The sequence below is a fragment of the Calidris pugnax genome, unplaced genomic scaffold (assembly GCF_001431845.1).
Source record: "Calidris pugnax isolate Ruff unplaced genomic scaffold, ASM143184v1 scaffold28, whole genome shotgun sequence".
NCBI classification, from domain to species: Eukaryota; Metazoa; Chordata; class Aves; order Charadriiformes; family Scolopacidae; genus Calidris; species Calidris pugnax.
This window is the reverse complement of record NW_015090842.1, coordinates 11,593,618-11,610,831: the sequence shown is the minus strand read 5'-3', so window position 1 is coordinate 11,610,831 and position 17,214 is coordinate 11,593,618. Positions and strand designations below refer to the sequence as shown.

At 45.9% G+C, this 17,214-nt stretch overlaps 1 protein-coding gene across 3 annotated transcripts in view; it reads right to left on the bottom strand.

The window, feature by feature from the left end:
* Positions 1–10,068: 10,068 nt before the first annotated feature.
* Positions 10,069–17,214, bottom strand: part of LOC106888248 (carbohydrate sulfotransferase 5-like) — a 12,056-nt gene continuing 4,910 nt past the window's right edge. Inside the window, exons 1-2 of one of the 3 annotated variants that reach the window (XM_014942326.1) lie at positions 16,347–16,368; positions 10,069–11,993 (exon numbers count right to left, since the gene is read on the bottom strand). In XM_014942326.1, the coding sequence (XP_014797812.1) occupies positions 10,802–11,965 (1,164 nt within the window). In that variant the 5' untranslated portion in view covers positions 11,966–11,993; positions 16,347–16,368 and the 3' untranslated portion in view covers positions 10,069–10,801. Of the gene's footprint in view, positions 11,994–13,970; positions 14,449–16,346; positions 16,369–17,214 lie in introns of those variants that run through there. The other 2 variants (XM_014942325.1, XM_014942324.1) reach the window with 2 other exon arrangements.

Below are 17,214 nucleotides of genomic sequence, written 5' to 3'. Positions count from 1 at the left end.
CAAGGCCCCCCGCGCCGCCCCCCCCCCCCCCCGCGCTCGGCTCGGGCGCGCCCCATGGCTGCCCCCCCAACCCCGGGAGGGTCAACGTGAGAAACGCATGGGTTAACATAAACACACTTTAATAATGAAAAATTAGAAAAGGCAAAGAAAAAAAAAGGGGCAAAAAAGGCAAAAAAAAAAAGGGGGCAAAAAAAAGGGGCAGAAAAGGCAAAAAAAAAAAAGGGGGGGGCAGAAAATAAAGAAGGGAACCAAACCCAAGAAACACATGAAAATATAATTTCAGCAGTTGACAGGGTACATGACAGCCAGAAATAAATTAAAATGGATGAATAGGGAGCTTGATAGGAGTAGATATAGAAGGAAAGTTTGAAAAAGCAATGGGGTTCAGGACAGACAGGAAAAAAAATTAAAAATAAAAACAGTGAATTGGTTAAAGGAGACATAACAGAAAGAAAATCTAAGAAGCAACTGAGTTAAGGACAACCAGGTAAAAAAACTTAAAATGGGAACAGAAAAGTGGATAAAAGTTGACATAGAAAGAATATTTTAAAAGCAAGAGCATTAAGGAGAGACAAGGGAAAAAAATTAAAAATAAGGGTGAAGCAATAGAGACATAGGAAGAAAATGCTAAAGGTGGTGGCATTAAGAAAAGACAAGAAAAAGTTACAAAATAAGAATAGAGAGAAAAACACAGAGAGACATAGGAAGAAAATTTCAAAAGCAATGAGGCACAGGACAGACAGCAAACAAATAAAAAAGTGAATTGGTAAAGTAGACATGGAAAAAAAATTAAAAAGGGACGTGGTGCAGGATAGACGGGAAAACACACACAGGGAGAGCAGAGTGGATAAGCTTTGACATAGAAAATTTAAAACGTGACAGCTTTAAGGAAAAACAACAATAAATTAAAAAATACAAACAGGAGGAAAAAATAGACACACATAAAAGTAAGTTTAAAAAGCAGTGAGGTACACAACACAGGAAAGAATTTAAAAATACAGATACAAAGCTTGATAAAAGTAGACATAGAAATAAAATTGCCGAAGCAACAGGGTACAGGGCAGAGAGGAGAGACTTAGAGAACAAAGACAATGAACTGGATAAAAGCAGCCATAGAAACTGAATTTTAATTTGTCAGAGTATAGTATGCACAGGGAAAAAATAAAGAAAAAGGAAAGGAAAATAATAAATTGAGATAATAGAAAGAAAATGTCTGAAGCAACTGGCTACAGGACAGAGGAGGAGGAATTAAAAAAAAAAAAAGGATAGGGGGTCAAATAGAGGGAGACAAAATTTCTTAAAAAGCAGCATACTACAAGAAACACAGGAAGGAACTAAGAAATAGGAACAGGGATGAGAATAGAAGGATGTATTGAAAGAAAATCTAAAAAGCAACAAGGAAGAGAGGGAGAGTAAGAAATTTTGGGGAGGTGGACAGGCAGGGTGGCTGGAAGCAGGCAGGGATGGGGGGGGACAGGACACAGGCAAGAGAACATGTAACTCACCACAGCTCCAGGCACCAGCAGGAGACTTCCACCCCCCAACACTTTTCTCTCTCCTCACACCTGCAGCCAACGGAGACACCGAGCCCCGGGCACTGGGTGCTGGTGGTGGGCTCTATTGGGAACATCTTGGAGGGGTCCTTCCTCGCTGCAAGGACCTTGCTGGAGGCACCTGCCTCTGGGACCCCCTTGGATTCCCTCCTCAGCCAGTTCCCCCTTCATCAGCTCCCCCAGGTGTGCCCAGGAGTTCACTCCCCAGCTAGAACCTCTCACACAGCCCTGTCCTCAGCCTCACAAGCATCACCTGGGGCTGCCCCAGCCCCAGCTGGAGCCCATCAGGATCAGGGGCCATTGCCAAAGCCCCACAGCACATCACCCCCTCTCCTGCACCCCTCCACAGCCATGAGGTCTGCAAACACAGCCAGAGGCAGGAAAAGTTTCTTTATTAACTCACGTTAAGAAATGCCATCAAGTGAGCTGGCTGCAAAGCTCAGTGCCCAGATGTAGCAGGACAGAGGGAGAAAAGGGAAGAGAAAAGCAGGAGGAAGGACAGAGGGACAGACAGAAAAGGTGTGGGACGGGGACAGAAAATGGGATGTTGCAACCAAGAGAGGAACATGGAACAGGACAACAGTGTAGACAGAGGAGAGATTGCACAAAACCACAGAGATGGAAAAATAACTAAGAGAGGCAGGGAGCAGGAGAAAGAGAGGTGGAAGGGACCAGCAGGAGAAGATGGAGACAAGACAAGGGACAGGGAAAATTCTAAAATGATAGGGGGAAAGAAACACAGTCGAGAAATTAAAAAAAAAAATAGAAACAGAGAGCTAGATACAGGTAGACATAGATGGAAAATTTCAAAAGTCCACAGGGTACAAGAAATATAGGCAAGAACTAATAAACAGGGGTGTGGAGATAGAAAGCAGGAGATGAAGAAAGGAAGTGTAAAAAGTGACAGGGTACAGGACAGAGAAGGAAGAATTAAGAATTACAGACAGAAAGATGGATAGAGGGAAACACTGACAAAATTTTGAACAACAGGATACAACAACCATCCACAAGAAGTAAAAGATAAGTACATGGAGCTGCACAGAAGGAGATGTAGGAAGAAAATCTGAAGAGTGACAGGGTTCAAGACAAACTGGCAAGAAATTAAAATTAGGTCAGGGGCACAGAGAGAAGGAAAGGTAGCAAGAAAATCCAAAAAGCAATTGGCTTCAAGAAACACGTGCAAGAATTAAAAAGATAATAATGGAAAGATAGAAAGAAAGTTTCAAAAGTAATGGGGTACAAGAAACTTAGGCAAGAATTAAAAAATAGGGACAGGGAGCCTGATAGAAGGAAACTGTGGTGGAGTGACCTTGGCTGGCTGCCGGGTGCCCACCAAGCTGCTCTATCACTCCCCCTCCTCAACAAGGCAGGGGGAGAAAATACAACAAAAAAAGCTTGCAAGTCGAGATAAGGACAAAAAGATCGCTCAGCAATTACTGTCACAGGCAGAACAGACTCAATTTGGGGAAATCAGTATAATTTATTGTCAATAAAATCAGAGTAGGATAATGAGAAATGAGAACAAATCTAAAAACCACCTTCCCCCCGGCCCCTCTCTTCTTTCCTGGGCTCATCTTCACTCCTGACTTCTCTACATCCTACCCCCGAGCAATGCAGGGGGACAGGTAGTGGGGCTGTGGTCAGTTCCTCACACATTGTCTCTGCCACTCCTTCCTCCTCACGTTCTTTTTCTGCTCCATCGTGAGCTCCTCTCTCCATGGGGCCACGAGTGCTGCCAGGAGCCTGCTCCAGCACGGGCTCCCTGTTTGGTCACAGCTTCCTTTGGGCACATCCACCTGCTCCGGTGTAGGGTCCTCCACAGGGTGCAGGTGCACATGTGCTCCACCACCACGGACCTCCATAGGCTGCAGGGGGACAATGTGCATCACCATGGTCTTCACCACAGTCTGCAGGGGAATCTGTGCTCCAGTGCCTCAAGCATCTCTTCCCCACCCTTCTTCGCTGACCTTGAACACCTGTTTCACGCCGACATTTTCACTGTCACAGCTTCTGCACAGTATTTTTTATTTCTTCTTAAATATCCATCATAGAAGAGCTACCAGCGTTGCTGATGGGTTCAGCTTTGACAGCTGGGGACAGCTGCATGGGGTGAGCAGGGCCAGAGGAGTTTTGTTAGATTGGGGTGGCATATCCAGCACCTTTTCCAGGGAGCGGGAAGGCCTCCAGGTACACAGAAGGGTGGGAGAATCCATCTCCTGCACCTCTTCCTGCTTCCTCTCCACCAGCTCTGAGAAAATCCTTGGGAGCTGCCCTGATTCCAACTGACCATCAGCCTGTTGCAACGGGTGCCCACAAACATCCTTGCAGCTCACCGGCACTCTCAGGCAGGCATGCTCCAGCAGCACCATCCCCTTTTACAAAGAGGGGCCATCACCACCACCCTCAGTGCCAACCCTCCCTAGGGTCCTCCAGCCCCAGCCCACAGCTGCACCCACGGCCCCCAACACCCACAGTGTAACCTGCTCCCCTGGACTCTGACAGCCACTCCAAAAGGGCTGCAAACACTGCCATGAGTGCAAAGTGTTTATTTGTTAAAACATAGAAGTCCCAGGAGTGAGCCTGCCATGGGGCTTGATGCCCGTACACTCACCCTTCCCCTGGGACACCGCAGCACTCGTTACTGGAGCAGCAGATACAGAAAATACAGCAACGGGGAGCAGGACAGAGGAACAGAAAGAGAAAAATATAATGAGGGAGAAGGTCTGAGGAGCAGAGAATGAAGGGTACAGGGAAAAGGACAGTAGATGGACAAGTCAATAAAAAAGGGACAAGGAGCCCTACAGAAACATGGCAGAAGAAAAATAGGGTCAGAAGGTAGAGCAGAGGGAGAGAGAGAAAATGATGAGTAGAACAGACAGATCAAGACAGAAGTTCAGTGAGAGGCACAAGGAAGGAGGGAGAGAAAAAGACAGGGAAAAAGCCAGAGGGATTGAGGGGGGGAGAGAGAGAGAGATAAGGACAAAAAGGAGGAGAAAAAAATCAGCGCTGGGCTGCAGGGTGACAAAAAAGGCCAGGGAGCAGGACAGAGGGGAATAACAGGACAGTGAGCTGGGCAGGGGGATACAGCGAGAAATGATGGGGCAGGCAGCGGTATGGAGATACACAGACAGAAAGTTAGAGGGAGGATGGAGGACAGAGAGAATAAGGGAGAAGGAACAGAGTCACCAAAGAAATTAAAAATACTTACAGGCTACAGGACAGAGAGGAAGGAATGAAAAAAATAGGGAGCTGGAGCAGGGCAGAGAGATGGAGAAAGAAAAAATAGCCAGGGCAACAGGGCAGAGAGAGGGAGGAAGGAAAAAACAGGATCCGGAGCTGAACAGGGAGAGAGATAGCAAAAGAAAATTATAGTGATGGGCTACAGGGAAGAATTAAAAAACAGGGGCAAGGACCCAGACACAGCATGACACACACAGGAAGAACAGCAACAGCTAGAGGGCAGGGAGGGAGGAATGAAAACAGGGACAGGGAGCCAGAGGTGGGGGGGGACAGGGGGATATAAAGAGGGGGAAAACCAAGAAAGATGTGCTACAGGAAAGAGAAGGAGGAATTCAAATATTGGGATCCAGAGAGAGAGATGGAGAAAGAAGCAATTGTAAAACAGGGAGTGGGAGCCAGCCAGAGAGGGATGGAGAAAGAAAAAAAAAAACCCACAATGGGCTCCAAGACAGAGGGAGGAATTTCAAAAAGGAAGGGACTGGGAGGCCTACAGAGAGAGATGGAGAAAGGGAAGATAGAAACACACCACAGGGCAGCGAGGGAAGAATTAAGAAATAGGGACAGGATGTCAGACAGAGAGCAATGGAGAAAGAAAAAAAAACAAAACAACCCTACAACAGGCTACAGGGCAGAGGGAGGGAGGACCTAAAAGATGGGAACAGGGAGCTGCTCAGAGCAAGATGGAGAAAGGAGGTTACAGGGGAGGAAAATAAAAAAGAGAAAAAAAAATATTTGCAGCAGTGTGGGAAAGAGAAGGGGCCAGTGGAGGGCAGGGAGGGATGAGAGAAGAGGGGCAATAGGGTCCCAAGAGTCCAGGACTCACCACAACTCTCGATCTTGGTGCTGCCAGGAGAATTTGACAGTTCAAACACTTCTTCTCTCCTCCTGTCTTCTTCTGTAACTCCAGTCACTTGGCTGTCCTCCACCAAAGAGAATACGTGGGTGTCTTACAGGTCTTATGAGATGAAACCTCCTAGACATAGAGCCTCGCTTACTCGTGCACTACTTGCAGGAGTAGGACAGAGAGAAAGTGAGAGAAAATGATGACCAGGGAGCAGAACAGATGGATCTGAAGAAAAGCTTAATGAGAAGAGTAAGAAAGGATGGAGACAGAGAAAGAGAGGGAAACAAGCCAGAGGGACTGAGGGGAAGAAAAAAAGAGAAAGCGATCAGGACGAAGAGAGGGAGAAATTAAAACCAGCTCTGGGCTGCAGGGTGAGAAAAAAGGCCAGGGAGCAGGACAGAGGGGAGTAATGGGCCAGTGAGCTGGGCAGGGGGATACAGTGAGAAACAGTGGGGCAGGCAGCGGTATGGAGACACACAGAAAGTTAGAGGGTGGATGGAGGACAGCAAATAAAGGAAAAGGGATGGCCAACTGCAACACAGGAGCCTGGAAGCAGCTCCCACTTGGCACTGGTGATTACAGCACCCACATGTCATTATCGTGAAGTGAAGCAGCAGGTTCCCATGTGAACATCCTTTTGTTTGATGACAGAAATTATGAATAGAATTATTTTCTTCCAAGAAAATCCTGTAAGAGCTCTAAAGATCAAGATGATGGTGCAACCTGCTTACAGAGGGGATCTGCATGATATGCCGTGCCTTGACTGAAGGTCCCTCGGGTTCTGTGCAAATCAGAGTTCCCAGCATCTGACAGAACCATCCACACTAACCTCTTTTTCCTTCTGGTGTTAAGTTCAATACATGGAATTTTAATCAATACTTTATGGAGTGGTAGTGCCTTTCTCTCTGGAATCAGTAGCCCAACATTTATTATTTCAGGATTTAGATCTGTCTATTTAACAATAAGCTGTAAACTCCGAACTTTAGCCGGAAAACTGCAAATCTCAGAACCCAGATGGTTGCTGGGGGTTTACAACTTATGGCTGAGGTTAAAACCTATGCCCTGAGCAGTAAATGTGTAAACTATAAATCCTGACTGATAAATACCAAGTCCAACAGATTTAACAAGTAAACCACAACACCTGAGTGAGAAACCCTCAACAAGAAATTCTAAACAAAAAACTGCACAAAACCTCCAAACCCTCAGTTTGGACACACAAGCAGGAAAACAGTGAAGAGAAGCCAAGGAATTTCTGCCCAGAGCTTAAAACACTTCCCCTTCACTTGTGAAGGCGGCAGAGCTGTTAAGACACATTACAAACACTTTGCAGTTGCTGTTTATAACCCTGGGTTTATCCACCACCCAAATGTGACCATACGCAAGAAGCAATCCACAGGACACACTACCACCTGCCACGCTGTGAGCACTTCATGTGTGTTATCCAGCCTATCCCGAAGATGGCACACAGAGCGTCCAGAAGGAGGGCAAAACACTACAGACAGGGAAATATTTCTGATGTAAACTAGACGTGTTTTTAGACTGTTAACCACATTGTGGGCTTTTCTAGTTACCTAACCACTCAGGCACCTGGCTGTCTTCAGCCTTTGGCTGATGGTGCTCCTCAGGGAAACTGCAGCGCAGACAGACACTGCAGTGTTAGAAGTGTTTGTTTGTCTTACTTGGCATGAAAAAGCCACGTAACATGGAAAGGGGGAACAAGCAGCTCTCTCACCTATCTGCCTTCTCATTCACACAGGCAAGAGAGGGAAAGCTCAGACCCCTCAGACTCCCAAGCAACCACCCACTGCCGTGCCCGAGAGCGTTACGCACCCCTCTCATTCACCCGAGAGCAAGGAAGCCACCCCACACCCCAGCCTGCTGTGTCCCACACCCCACCTACACTTCTTCCCTTCCCACTGCCCCAGCCCTGCTCCCACAGAAACATCGGGCACCCAACACCACAGGAGTAGCTCAGACCCTGCTAGAACGCCCTGTGACCCAACAGTCTGCCCCAAGGCTGGATCAAGTGCCAGCTGCTGCTGCAGAGAGGTGGCAGAGGAGCAGAGTGAGGCTGATGCAAGGAAGACACCTGTTTACATAAAGGCAGATCCAGCAGGAAACCGGGCTCTGTGCCGGTATCCCAGCCGTGAGCCAAGCTGCACCACGCCACAGCCCCGTCTGGGCACAGGCGAGCGAGGGGCAGGAACAGCCCATGTGTGGAAGACAGACTACAACAGACTACCCTACTACAGGCACCTAACACTCAGGCACTCGAAAACCCTGATCTCCATCTTCCTGACACCTTTCCCAAGAGCCCTCTTCACCATCAACCGTACCCTGCCCCCAGTGCACATCCACAGCCCCGTGGCCCCAGCGACACAAATCTCTGGGGGGCTGTTAGACTTGGTCTGAACGAGGGAGATCAACAGCACCTTCCCTTCACCGCCGATCAGCTCCACCGAGCACCCACCAGCCCTGGGCACCTCAAAGGCCTGATGAAACAACTAAGGAATGCCAAACCTTCAGCTTGACTGAGGAAAACAGGAACCCAGAAAGGAGATGCAGAGACAGAGGACTGGAAAGAGGGATTTAGAGGGTCTCTGAGGAGGGAGGGGGGGTCAGTAGGAGCTTTAAGAAAGGGTTTGGGAGAGTCTGGGGGCTGCTGGCAGCTTTGGGGCTGCATCTGGGGAGTGTGGGGCAGGCTTTAGGGGTATCTGGGCTCAGCAAGGCCATCCATTGCAAGCAGCAGGGGTAACAGCAGTACGGCATGGGGCCTGTGCTAGCCATCACAGAGTCCAGTGCTGCTGATGGCTGAGGTCTCTCTTGTGGCATAGCTTCATCAGCCACTTCTGGGGGAGGCACAGGAAAGCCCATCACCCCCACGGCTCCACACAGCAGCCAGGTACTGGCACCCACGTACCCACAGAACCCCAACCAGGGCAGTTCTCCCCCCCAGCCCAGCCCCAACTCCAACGCCCTCTTTCCTCACTCCACCCTGCAAGGGCATTTCATACACCCTTTTAAACTGTCCCTCCAAACCTCCCAGCCACTTGACCCTGCCTCAACATGACCACTGAGCCCTAAAAGCCCTCGCAAGTGCAAAATTACCTGCTCCCCTTCTTCACGAGCGCTGCAGCTGGAGTAGAGCAGCAGCCCCTCTGGATGGCCTTGAAGCCTGGGGTAGCTAAGGGCCCTGGATGTGACAGTAGTGACTCTAGAACTGCTGAACACTTGAGATGGGAAAGAACCTCTTGTAGGTCATCTCATCCCAACCCTCACTGCTCAAGCAGCACTGCCTACAGCCAGCTGCCCAGAACTGTGTCCAGATGACTTTTGAGTATCTCAAGGGATGGAGACTCCAAAACCTCTCTGGGAAACCTCTGCCATAACCTGCACAGTAAAAAAAAAAAAGCCTTTCCTGATGTTCAGAAGGAACCCCCTGTGCTTCAGTTTGTGCCCATTGCCTCTGGTCCCATCACTGGACACCACTGAGAAGAGTGTGGCTCTGTCTTCTGCACACCCTCCCTTCAGGAGTTCATATAAATTGATAAGACATCCCCTTCCCTCACACCCCCAAGCCTTCTTCACTCCAGGCTGAACAGTCCCAGCTCTCTCAGGCTTTTCTCACGTTAGAAGATGCTCCAATCCCTTTGTCACCTCGGTGGCCCTTCACTGGACTCTCTCCAGTATTACTGGGCCTCTCTTGCACTGGGGAGCCCAAAACACCTCTTGGTGCTACAGACAACAGCCCAGATACCTTTCCCACCCAAAAATTCCAGACTCCCTGACAAAAAGCAGGAAGCCCCAGATAACCTGAGTATGCGCCAGAGATGACAGCACAATCTCAGAGCCTCTGGAAAAGTCACCAAGAGCAAAAAAGTATGGCTTAACAGGCCCCACGACAGCTCTGCGAACACTTAGGAAAATCCCCAGAAGCAACGGTTGTGGCCCTGGAGAATGCTCCAAGGGAGAGACTGCGTGCACGGGTGCACCTCCCAGCACTAGAGCACCAGGAACATCCATCTCCTCCAGCAGATCACAGTGGCAGCACTGAGGAGCTTTTGTGCTCATCCTAAATGAGCTATAGCACGACATTCTTCAGTTAACCCCAAGAGGATTATCTGGTATCGATCAAACTTGTACTCCCCACCTGAAATGCACTGTATTAAAAAAGTAAAAATAAAACCAAAAACCCCCATTCACAAGGGTCTCTGCTCTCAGAGCTGTTTGAATTGATCACTTCCATACAGCAGTATAATCAATGTGCAGGCTTCCAAGGCACCTTAAATTTCTCAGTGACCTCCATCAACAACTTGTAGTTCTGAAGAGAGAGGGTGCAAAACTTGCTGCAAGAGCAAGCGTGTGCCTTCTCTGTGCCGCAGCACTGGAACGCACAATTGGGGCAGCGTTAACAAGCTATTTCCACAGTGATTCTGCTCAAAGTTTCTTCATCTCTCTTGCTTTTTGCACTCCGTGCCAACATCGCATTCAAGTATCCGGTTGCAAACTTTGCCATTCCAGGGAAAGCATTAAGAAATTTACAAACAAATGAAGTTCTGGCTTAAGCCTTTTACAACAGAACGGCTACAGTTGCCCCAGCTCTTGAAGAACTTTTACATTAAAATTTAAAACATCAAGAGAAGTCTAAAAAAATACACAACTGCGTAACAACTTTAAAGCAAAAGAAAGAAGTCTTCTTTTCTTCCAGTGACTCTGGAAGAAAATGAAGGAACTGAGTTTCTACTTTGTTCCATTAATACAAATTAAGAACTGAGATGCTTAAATATGTAAAGCATGAAAACAGAAGTGAACTATTATCAATGAACAAAGACAACTTTGACAATTCCTTTTTTAATAGGAAGTACTTAAATTATATTTTTAAAACAATGCTGAAAACAGCACAGCTCATCTGTAAATCTGCAATCTGACAAGTATCTCGCGGCATTTCTGATGGGTTTTTTTTTGGTTTTGTGGTGTAAGAAACTCAGAAAAAAACCCCTTCCATTATGGTAAAACAGCAGAAAGGAAAACAGTTAAACTCATCAGCCAAGGATTTTCAAATTACCTATATGCTGCACAGTAGAAAATACGGAATCATCTACACCCCCACCCCCCTTCACCCTCCAGATATCTCAAAAATAATGTCTCAGTGCTTTGGATTAAATTATGACCAACTGAATTGATTTTGTCGCCTTGGCAACACTAAGTCCAATGACAGATCTTTCTGTTCTTTTTCTGAATCCAGCAGCTGATAGCCAAGCATGTTTATAGCACCTTTGCAAACTTCCTGTATTTTCTGAATTTTCTGGAAGGAGAGAACATTCCTCCAGGCCTGTGACACACTAACTGCATCTCGAGATGTGATTTTGAAGGCTTCTTTTCTTTTTCCTGATCCCTGTCCATGTGTGATATTATAGATCCAACTTTTGAGCGTGGGGGTTAAACTAAGATCTGCAAATTTATACATTTCTGAGATTTCTGATAATGGATCTCTTACCAGATCTTCAAAACGGATCATTAAATAGCGATTTTTAAGGAAACTAGGTGGTTTTAGAGTAGCTGTTTCATAAATCTGAACGTGACTTCTACAAATCTCTTCCATTACTTTGTATTTGCTGTCTTCCACTTTCGTGCCATTGGTACTCAAAACAATTCCATTGTCACGAGCTAATGCTTTGACCGACTGTTCCCGTGATTTGACGACTGCCCTGGGGTCACGGACCAAGTGAATAATTTTGAGATTCAGGGATGGATCAGTGAGAAGGGGGTAGAGGACCTTCAAGTCAAAGAATCGAACCTCCTTGATAACAACGTGGCTGTAAGTTTTACAGGCTTCCTCCACCTTGCTGAATGGGTACCGTCCACAGAGAGTCTTGCATGCCATTTCGCTGGTTATGTCAGTACGTTGAAAGGAGTCACAAGCAGGAGCTGAGCACAGAGCCCGACTCACTGCCCACTGGAAAAGGTCGGATAAGTTTCTTTTCCAAGGCATGTAAGCATCAAACACAGACATGTCACACAGAAAGACCGACCTGACCAAGTCCCGCACTGCCATGTGCAAGACCTTGGCACTGTTCTGGTACATGGTAACCCACACGTGCCACGCAGGCTCCATCAGGTAGAAGACATCGGGGTGCTGGCTGAAAAGTTGACCAACAAAAGAAGATCCCGAACGCCAGGAGGAGAGAATGAGGATGTGGGCTTGAGATGGTTTCTCCTCAGACTGAGGTATGAAGCTGCTGTACCGGGTATACATGAAGAGTAAGAATCCAGTCTGTACCATAACAAAAAGTATAACGATTGTGCTAGGAATCCGAATCCTTGCCATTCTCACCGAGGAAAAGCAATTTAAAAAGCTGAAAGAGAGAAGAAAAATGCTGGTGAACCACTGCTCCTGTGGCACAGTAATGATAAAACTTACACAATACAAACTCTTGCATTAGCAAAACTTTTCTTCAAATAAGCATGTATATATTCGGCGCTATTTGCTTCCTGTATCAGTGGCACGGGGAGATGATTATCTGCAGGTGACAGGTGTTGGAAACTGGAATTAACTAATGCATGACAGCAGAAATAAGTTTGGAGTAAATGTTTGATGCTAAAGGAAACCTTGGGCTGATGCAGCCCAACTGTTGGAATAAAAAAAAAAAACAACCAAAAAAAAAACCCCCCAAACTCCACCTTTCTGAATTGCTCCACTGTATTTCCATTTCAGTCTAATGTTACAAGGGCTTCTATCCTTTAAAAGCAGGAGACGGGAACATCAGTAACTTTTTTTGGAGACCAAGAAAAAGAGTAGAAATATGAGCTAAGTAGGAAAGAGAAGTCAAGGAGTTTACAAGAGTTCAACAAATGATTACATTGATTGAAAGTAATTAATAGAAGAGCAGCCTCTCAAGACTGTTAAATGCAGAGATGAGGCTACAGCCGGTGGCTTAGCAATTCCCTAAACTGTACGTGGCCTGAGGTATCTGCCTGCATCCAGGAGGTACAGGAGGAGAAATCATGTTTCCTGTATTACTTAACTGTTACCCTACCAACCTCCTACTTGTTACTGTCAGGCACAAGAGCAGATAGGCAAACCTTTGGGTTAACTCAGCATGGCCATTCTTCATAGATAAGATTTGCCTCGTTCAAACATTGAATTTTGGCATATTATATCACCAAAAGCATCTATGAGTTTCTCTATACTGTGAGGATTATCAGCAATCCCGCAGCCTGCACTGACACTTCACCAAACAGAGGTGATGAAAGAAGCAAAAGTGAAAGAGCAGTTTCATTTGCTAGTTCAGGCTTCCCGGAAACAGATTCTACACCTAAAAGCCCACCAGCTGTAACTACCTCAAATCTTTTTCTTGTCTGCAAAATATTAACCATTTTCTGCACTGCAGCTCCTCATGGAGCTTTTAGAGACCCCATGATGCTTCCTATAGAATTAATATGTTTCTACTCTAGAAACTGCTGCTCCACTCTAATCAAGATCGCTCTGCAGAAATGCAAACAACCGTTTTTTATATCTTATCAGCCAAGGGTGGGGAGTGAGGAACAAAAACATGTAGATGTCAAAACAAAAGCCAGTTTTTTAAATTCACATCTGCCTTGACTGCCTCTTGGACCTCTCCTCTCTGATTCTGATCCAAGTACTGCTACAGACAACACTGTGCCAACGTAAAACCTGCTAACATCAGTATTAGTCCATAATTTGTGTCTAAACTCGTTTGCCCACCCAAAGCACTACAAACAATATGTAAAATGACTGTAGCTAAAGTATTTCCCTACTCTTCCGTGTCACATAAACTGCAAGAAAAAGTGCAGTATCGAAGTAAAACACTAAGTAGATAACCATTTTCAATATTTAAGATTAATTTTCTACCTTTCCGGAAAAGTTGGGATATTTCTAAGGAATATGCACACAGGCAGACATAACAAAGAAATGAATGATTACACAACAAAATGCAGCATCTGTAAGAGTATTCTCTCAGGCAGTTTCCAGTGCATGAGGCCAAATACACTGGATTTTCTCTGTAAAAAGTGCCTTTATTTCTGCATTTCTCACATCGGGCATCTGTAATTCTACCTGCATGTCAATATCTCTTTACCATTTGCAGTTGCATTCTGCAGTTAAAGTGCTTTCAGCCCAGGTTAAACTTACAGACCTTTAACGCGCAACTTTATAATCTGCCAAGCTCTTCCATAATTTTTGACAAACGTTAGCTGAGCCAGAAAGCAGCTCTTGAATACCCTAAGAACCACCTTCTCGTAAAGTTGTTGAATATACATATACACATATACGTATTTATAAATCTACTGAATAGTCTACACGATATCATTACCTTAATCACGAGGGACAGGACATTGTGATACAGGCTGCTGCTTCTGATCCTCTATTCATTCCATTGCAGGGCTCACCAGAGGGTGCTGTTAGGCCAGCTCGCTCTTTCAGCACAGAAAGGCAATCTGCCAAAACTTCTAGGTGAAACACTGGTCTGTGACTTGCTTTGCATTGCCTCACCTCTCTTTTTGCCAATGCCCTCCTCCTCCGCCTGCAGCTCAGCAAGCTCACCTCAGGAGAGCTAAAAGGGGCCTGTTTCCGCCTCCTTTCTTCCTTCTTTGCTTCACTGCAGAACTTCCTTCTGGCTGCACCTGCCCGACCACCACAGGCCTGCTGACTAAAAACATGGGGGAGAATGGAGAAGTACCAGAGGGGCCGGGTGCCCTAGCATCACTGCCACTTCAGCTGCCATCTCAGTGTAGCCCTCTACGAGCACCTCCTCATCGACTCGTGAAATCAGACTGACCAGGAGCAGCGAGGGAGCTACAAGAGGCAGAAAGAGAGACTGTGAGGGACGTGAAGCTGCAGCACAGAGCACTCCAGCACTTTTCCTACCTCTCAGCTGAGACATCTGAAGTATCGCCATACTTGGCGATATCACAGTACGTGCTTTTGTACATAATGAATACCACTAAGTATAAATTATTTTAGTAACAGTTATAATGTTATTCCTTTTCTGTGATGGCAATATTATTTCTTTTGCGATGCTATTTCTTCAGGGACAGCTTTGGCAAACAGCAAAATAATCAAAAGTAATTCTTGCTTGTCTGCTAGTGGCCACTAACGGAAACGAGATGCTGGACTAGATGAACCCTGGGTCTGCCCCAGAATAACTATTCTTACATATTGTGCAAATGAAATTAATAATAGAAGCTGGCCAACAGAGCAATGATTTTCTTCATCGCTTACACTGGCTCTGATAGAATGCCAAGCTCCAGGGCCACTAGCATCTGCCACTGCCTGCCAAGAGACTAGATACATTACAGAAAGCTACCCAGTTTTACCAGGCAGGCTGAAAATGCAGTGAGGGGTAGTATTGATCCCAGACAGCTTGCTTTCTAAACAGAGTACTTTTCAGACCCAGAACGGGAGAAAAGAACGGAAGAGGAAAGAAGTACATTTTGCAGTGGGTGATCATTTAGCTCTTGCTTTCAGGGACTTTTATTTGTTTGTCACATAAGACAAGTCATATTGGAAATCAAGTAACCAGAACTTTGCAGGCCAGCATTGAAAGAAGCACAATTGAACTGAACCTCCTTTCAGTACACAATTTAACCTGAAGAGATCTAGTAAATTAAAAATTTACTTTAGTTTAAAAAAAAAAAACCCAACCCAAACCACCACACAAAACTTGCCCCCAAACCCTCCTATTACACTGCTTTTATTTTTTTTTCCTGAGATACTAAAAAGACAGAAAGAGATTGCCTCTCTTAGAGGCTCTCTTAGAGCTGTAAGGAAACATGGGCTTTCTCTGAGCTTGGAACAAAAGGCTGGGATGAAAGACTCCCTCAGAACAAACAGGTTTGGGACTGTTGCAAGGAGACTGAGAAATCTGGCTGGAGTAAAACAAAACAACTGTGAGAAGAATTACAAGTGCCTGCTCCCCTAAAATGATTTCTGAGCAACTGAATCTCAGCTGTCTTTGTCAAATGCCTCCCCAGCCATTTTGCATGAGAAAAATTCCAGCACACCCACTCAAGAGTTTATGCAGAAGTCCTTATAGACTACACAGAAATTACTTCAACTTCTGCAAAATGCAAAAAAAAAAAATTCCATTAATTTTCCAGATAGATCTCTCCCACTAAAAAATGAATACCTAATGCTATATTATGCGCTCAACCTTTTGAGAGCCAAGAATTATTTTGTCCTATATGCTTATAATACACTAAATGCTGACTTTCAGAGCAAGTACCACTTATGTACTCATAATTCACCAAAACACCTCAGTACTGACTGTGAAAAGAATGGTAATGGTAAATATCATCGTGCATTTCATAGAATTCATAGGAAAATGTTTGTGCATGGCATGATAAAAAGCGAAAAGGACACCTGAAGGACAGTCACTAGATACGTCCCCTATAAGACACCGCACCAATACAACCACCACTGGAACGGCTCCTGTGAGCTGAAGTTAGAAAAATAGTTTGCTGCTTAAAAAAGGGAAACGCAGGAACATGACAAAGCTGGTCCAAGAAAAATGCACAACAATATTACTCGTAATTCTTGCTATAAATCACCCAGCTGCCAAAACGTCACTTTCCAGTGTTTTTCCACTTCTTCCAGCTGGAAATCTTCCCACGGCAAAAGCTTAGTCTATCGTCAACAATATGCAGATTGGTCTTGGAATGGAGAAAGAAAAAGGTAGTTTGGAGAATACCTGCTACAGCCACTGGTACTTCAAAAAGCGGTGGAAAGTCTTTCCAACAGCTGACCATTGCTAAACAGTTGAAAGAATTAATAAGCCTGCTTAGTTTTTTTAATACAACAGTAAGACTGCAACAGAAATAATACGAGTATAGTAGATGTACTGTCATCAGACATCTTAAATTCTGACATTATATTGCATTTCAGCTGATAGTGTTAATTTAGCTTTTAAAAATGTATTTCCTTTTTACAATCTAGGGGACGATGAGATTGGAAGGGTCACTTCCAGGTAACCATCAGGCTTAAGTACTTCATGATACAGTGAAACATACCGTCGATTTCATTATAGTATTAAATGGGAAAAAAACCCAAAAGAAAGTACTGAGCTTTTCTGCATACTGTTTGGGGTTGGATAAAGCTGTCCAGCCTGGACAAACGGCAGCGCCGAGGCACAGCCCAACAGCTACTTCTCCAGGCAGGGCAGCTGGAGATCCCAAAGCGCTTCCAGCGCCTGGAATTCACCGGTGCTCACGGAATGAGCTCTGCTGCTCAGATACAATTTTTTGCGAGGAATTTTTGCTGGTTTTGAGTGGCGAAGGGGCGCTGGCGGTGAGCGGCGGCCGCTGCCTCCTGTGGGGGCTCTACCTGCGGAGCCCCCCCCGCCACCCCCGCGGGACCGGCCGCCACCACCCAGACCTGAGGAGAAATCCCTCGGTCCGACGCAGGCACCGGCCCCTGGAAACGGGCAAAACGGGAAGGGATTGCCCGGGATGTCACGTTTTCTAACGCACCTGATTTCACCATCTGAAAAAAAATAAACCACCTAAACCCGTTTAACCCGCATCAGCCATGTTCTCTAGGGGAAGGAGGGGGGGGGGGGG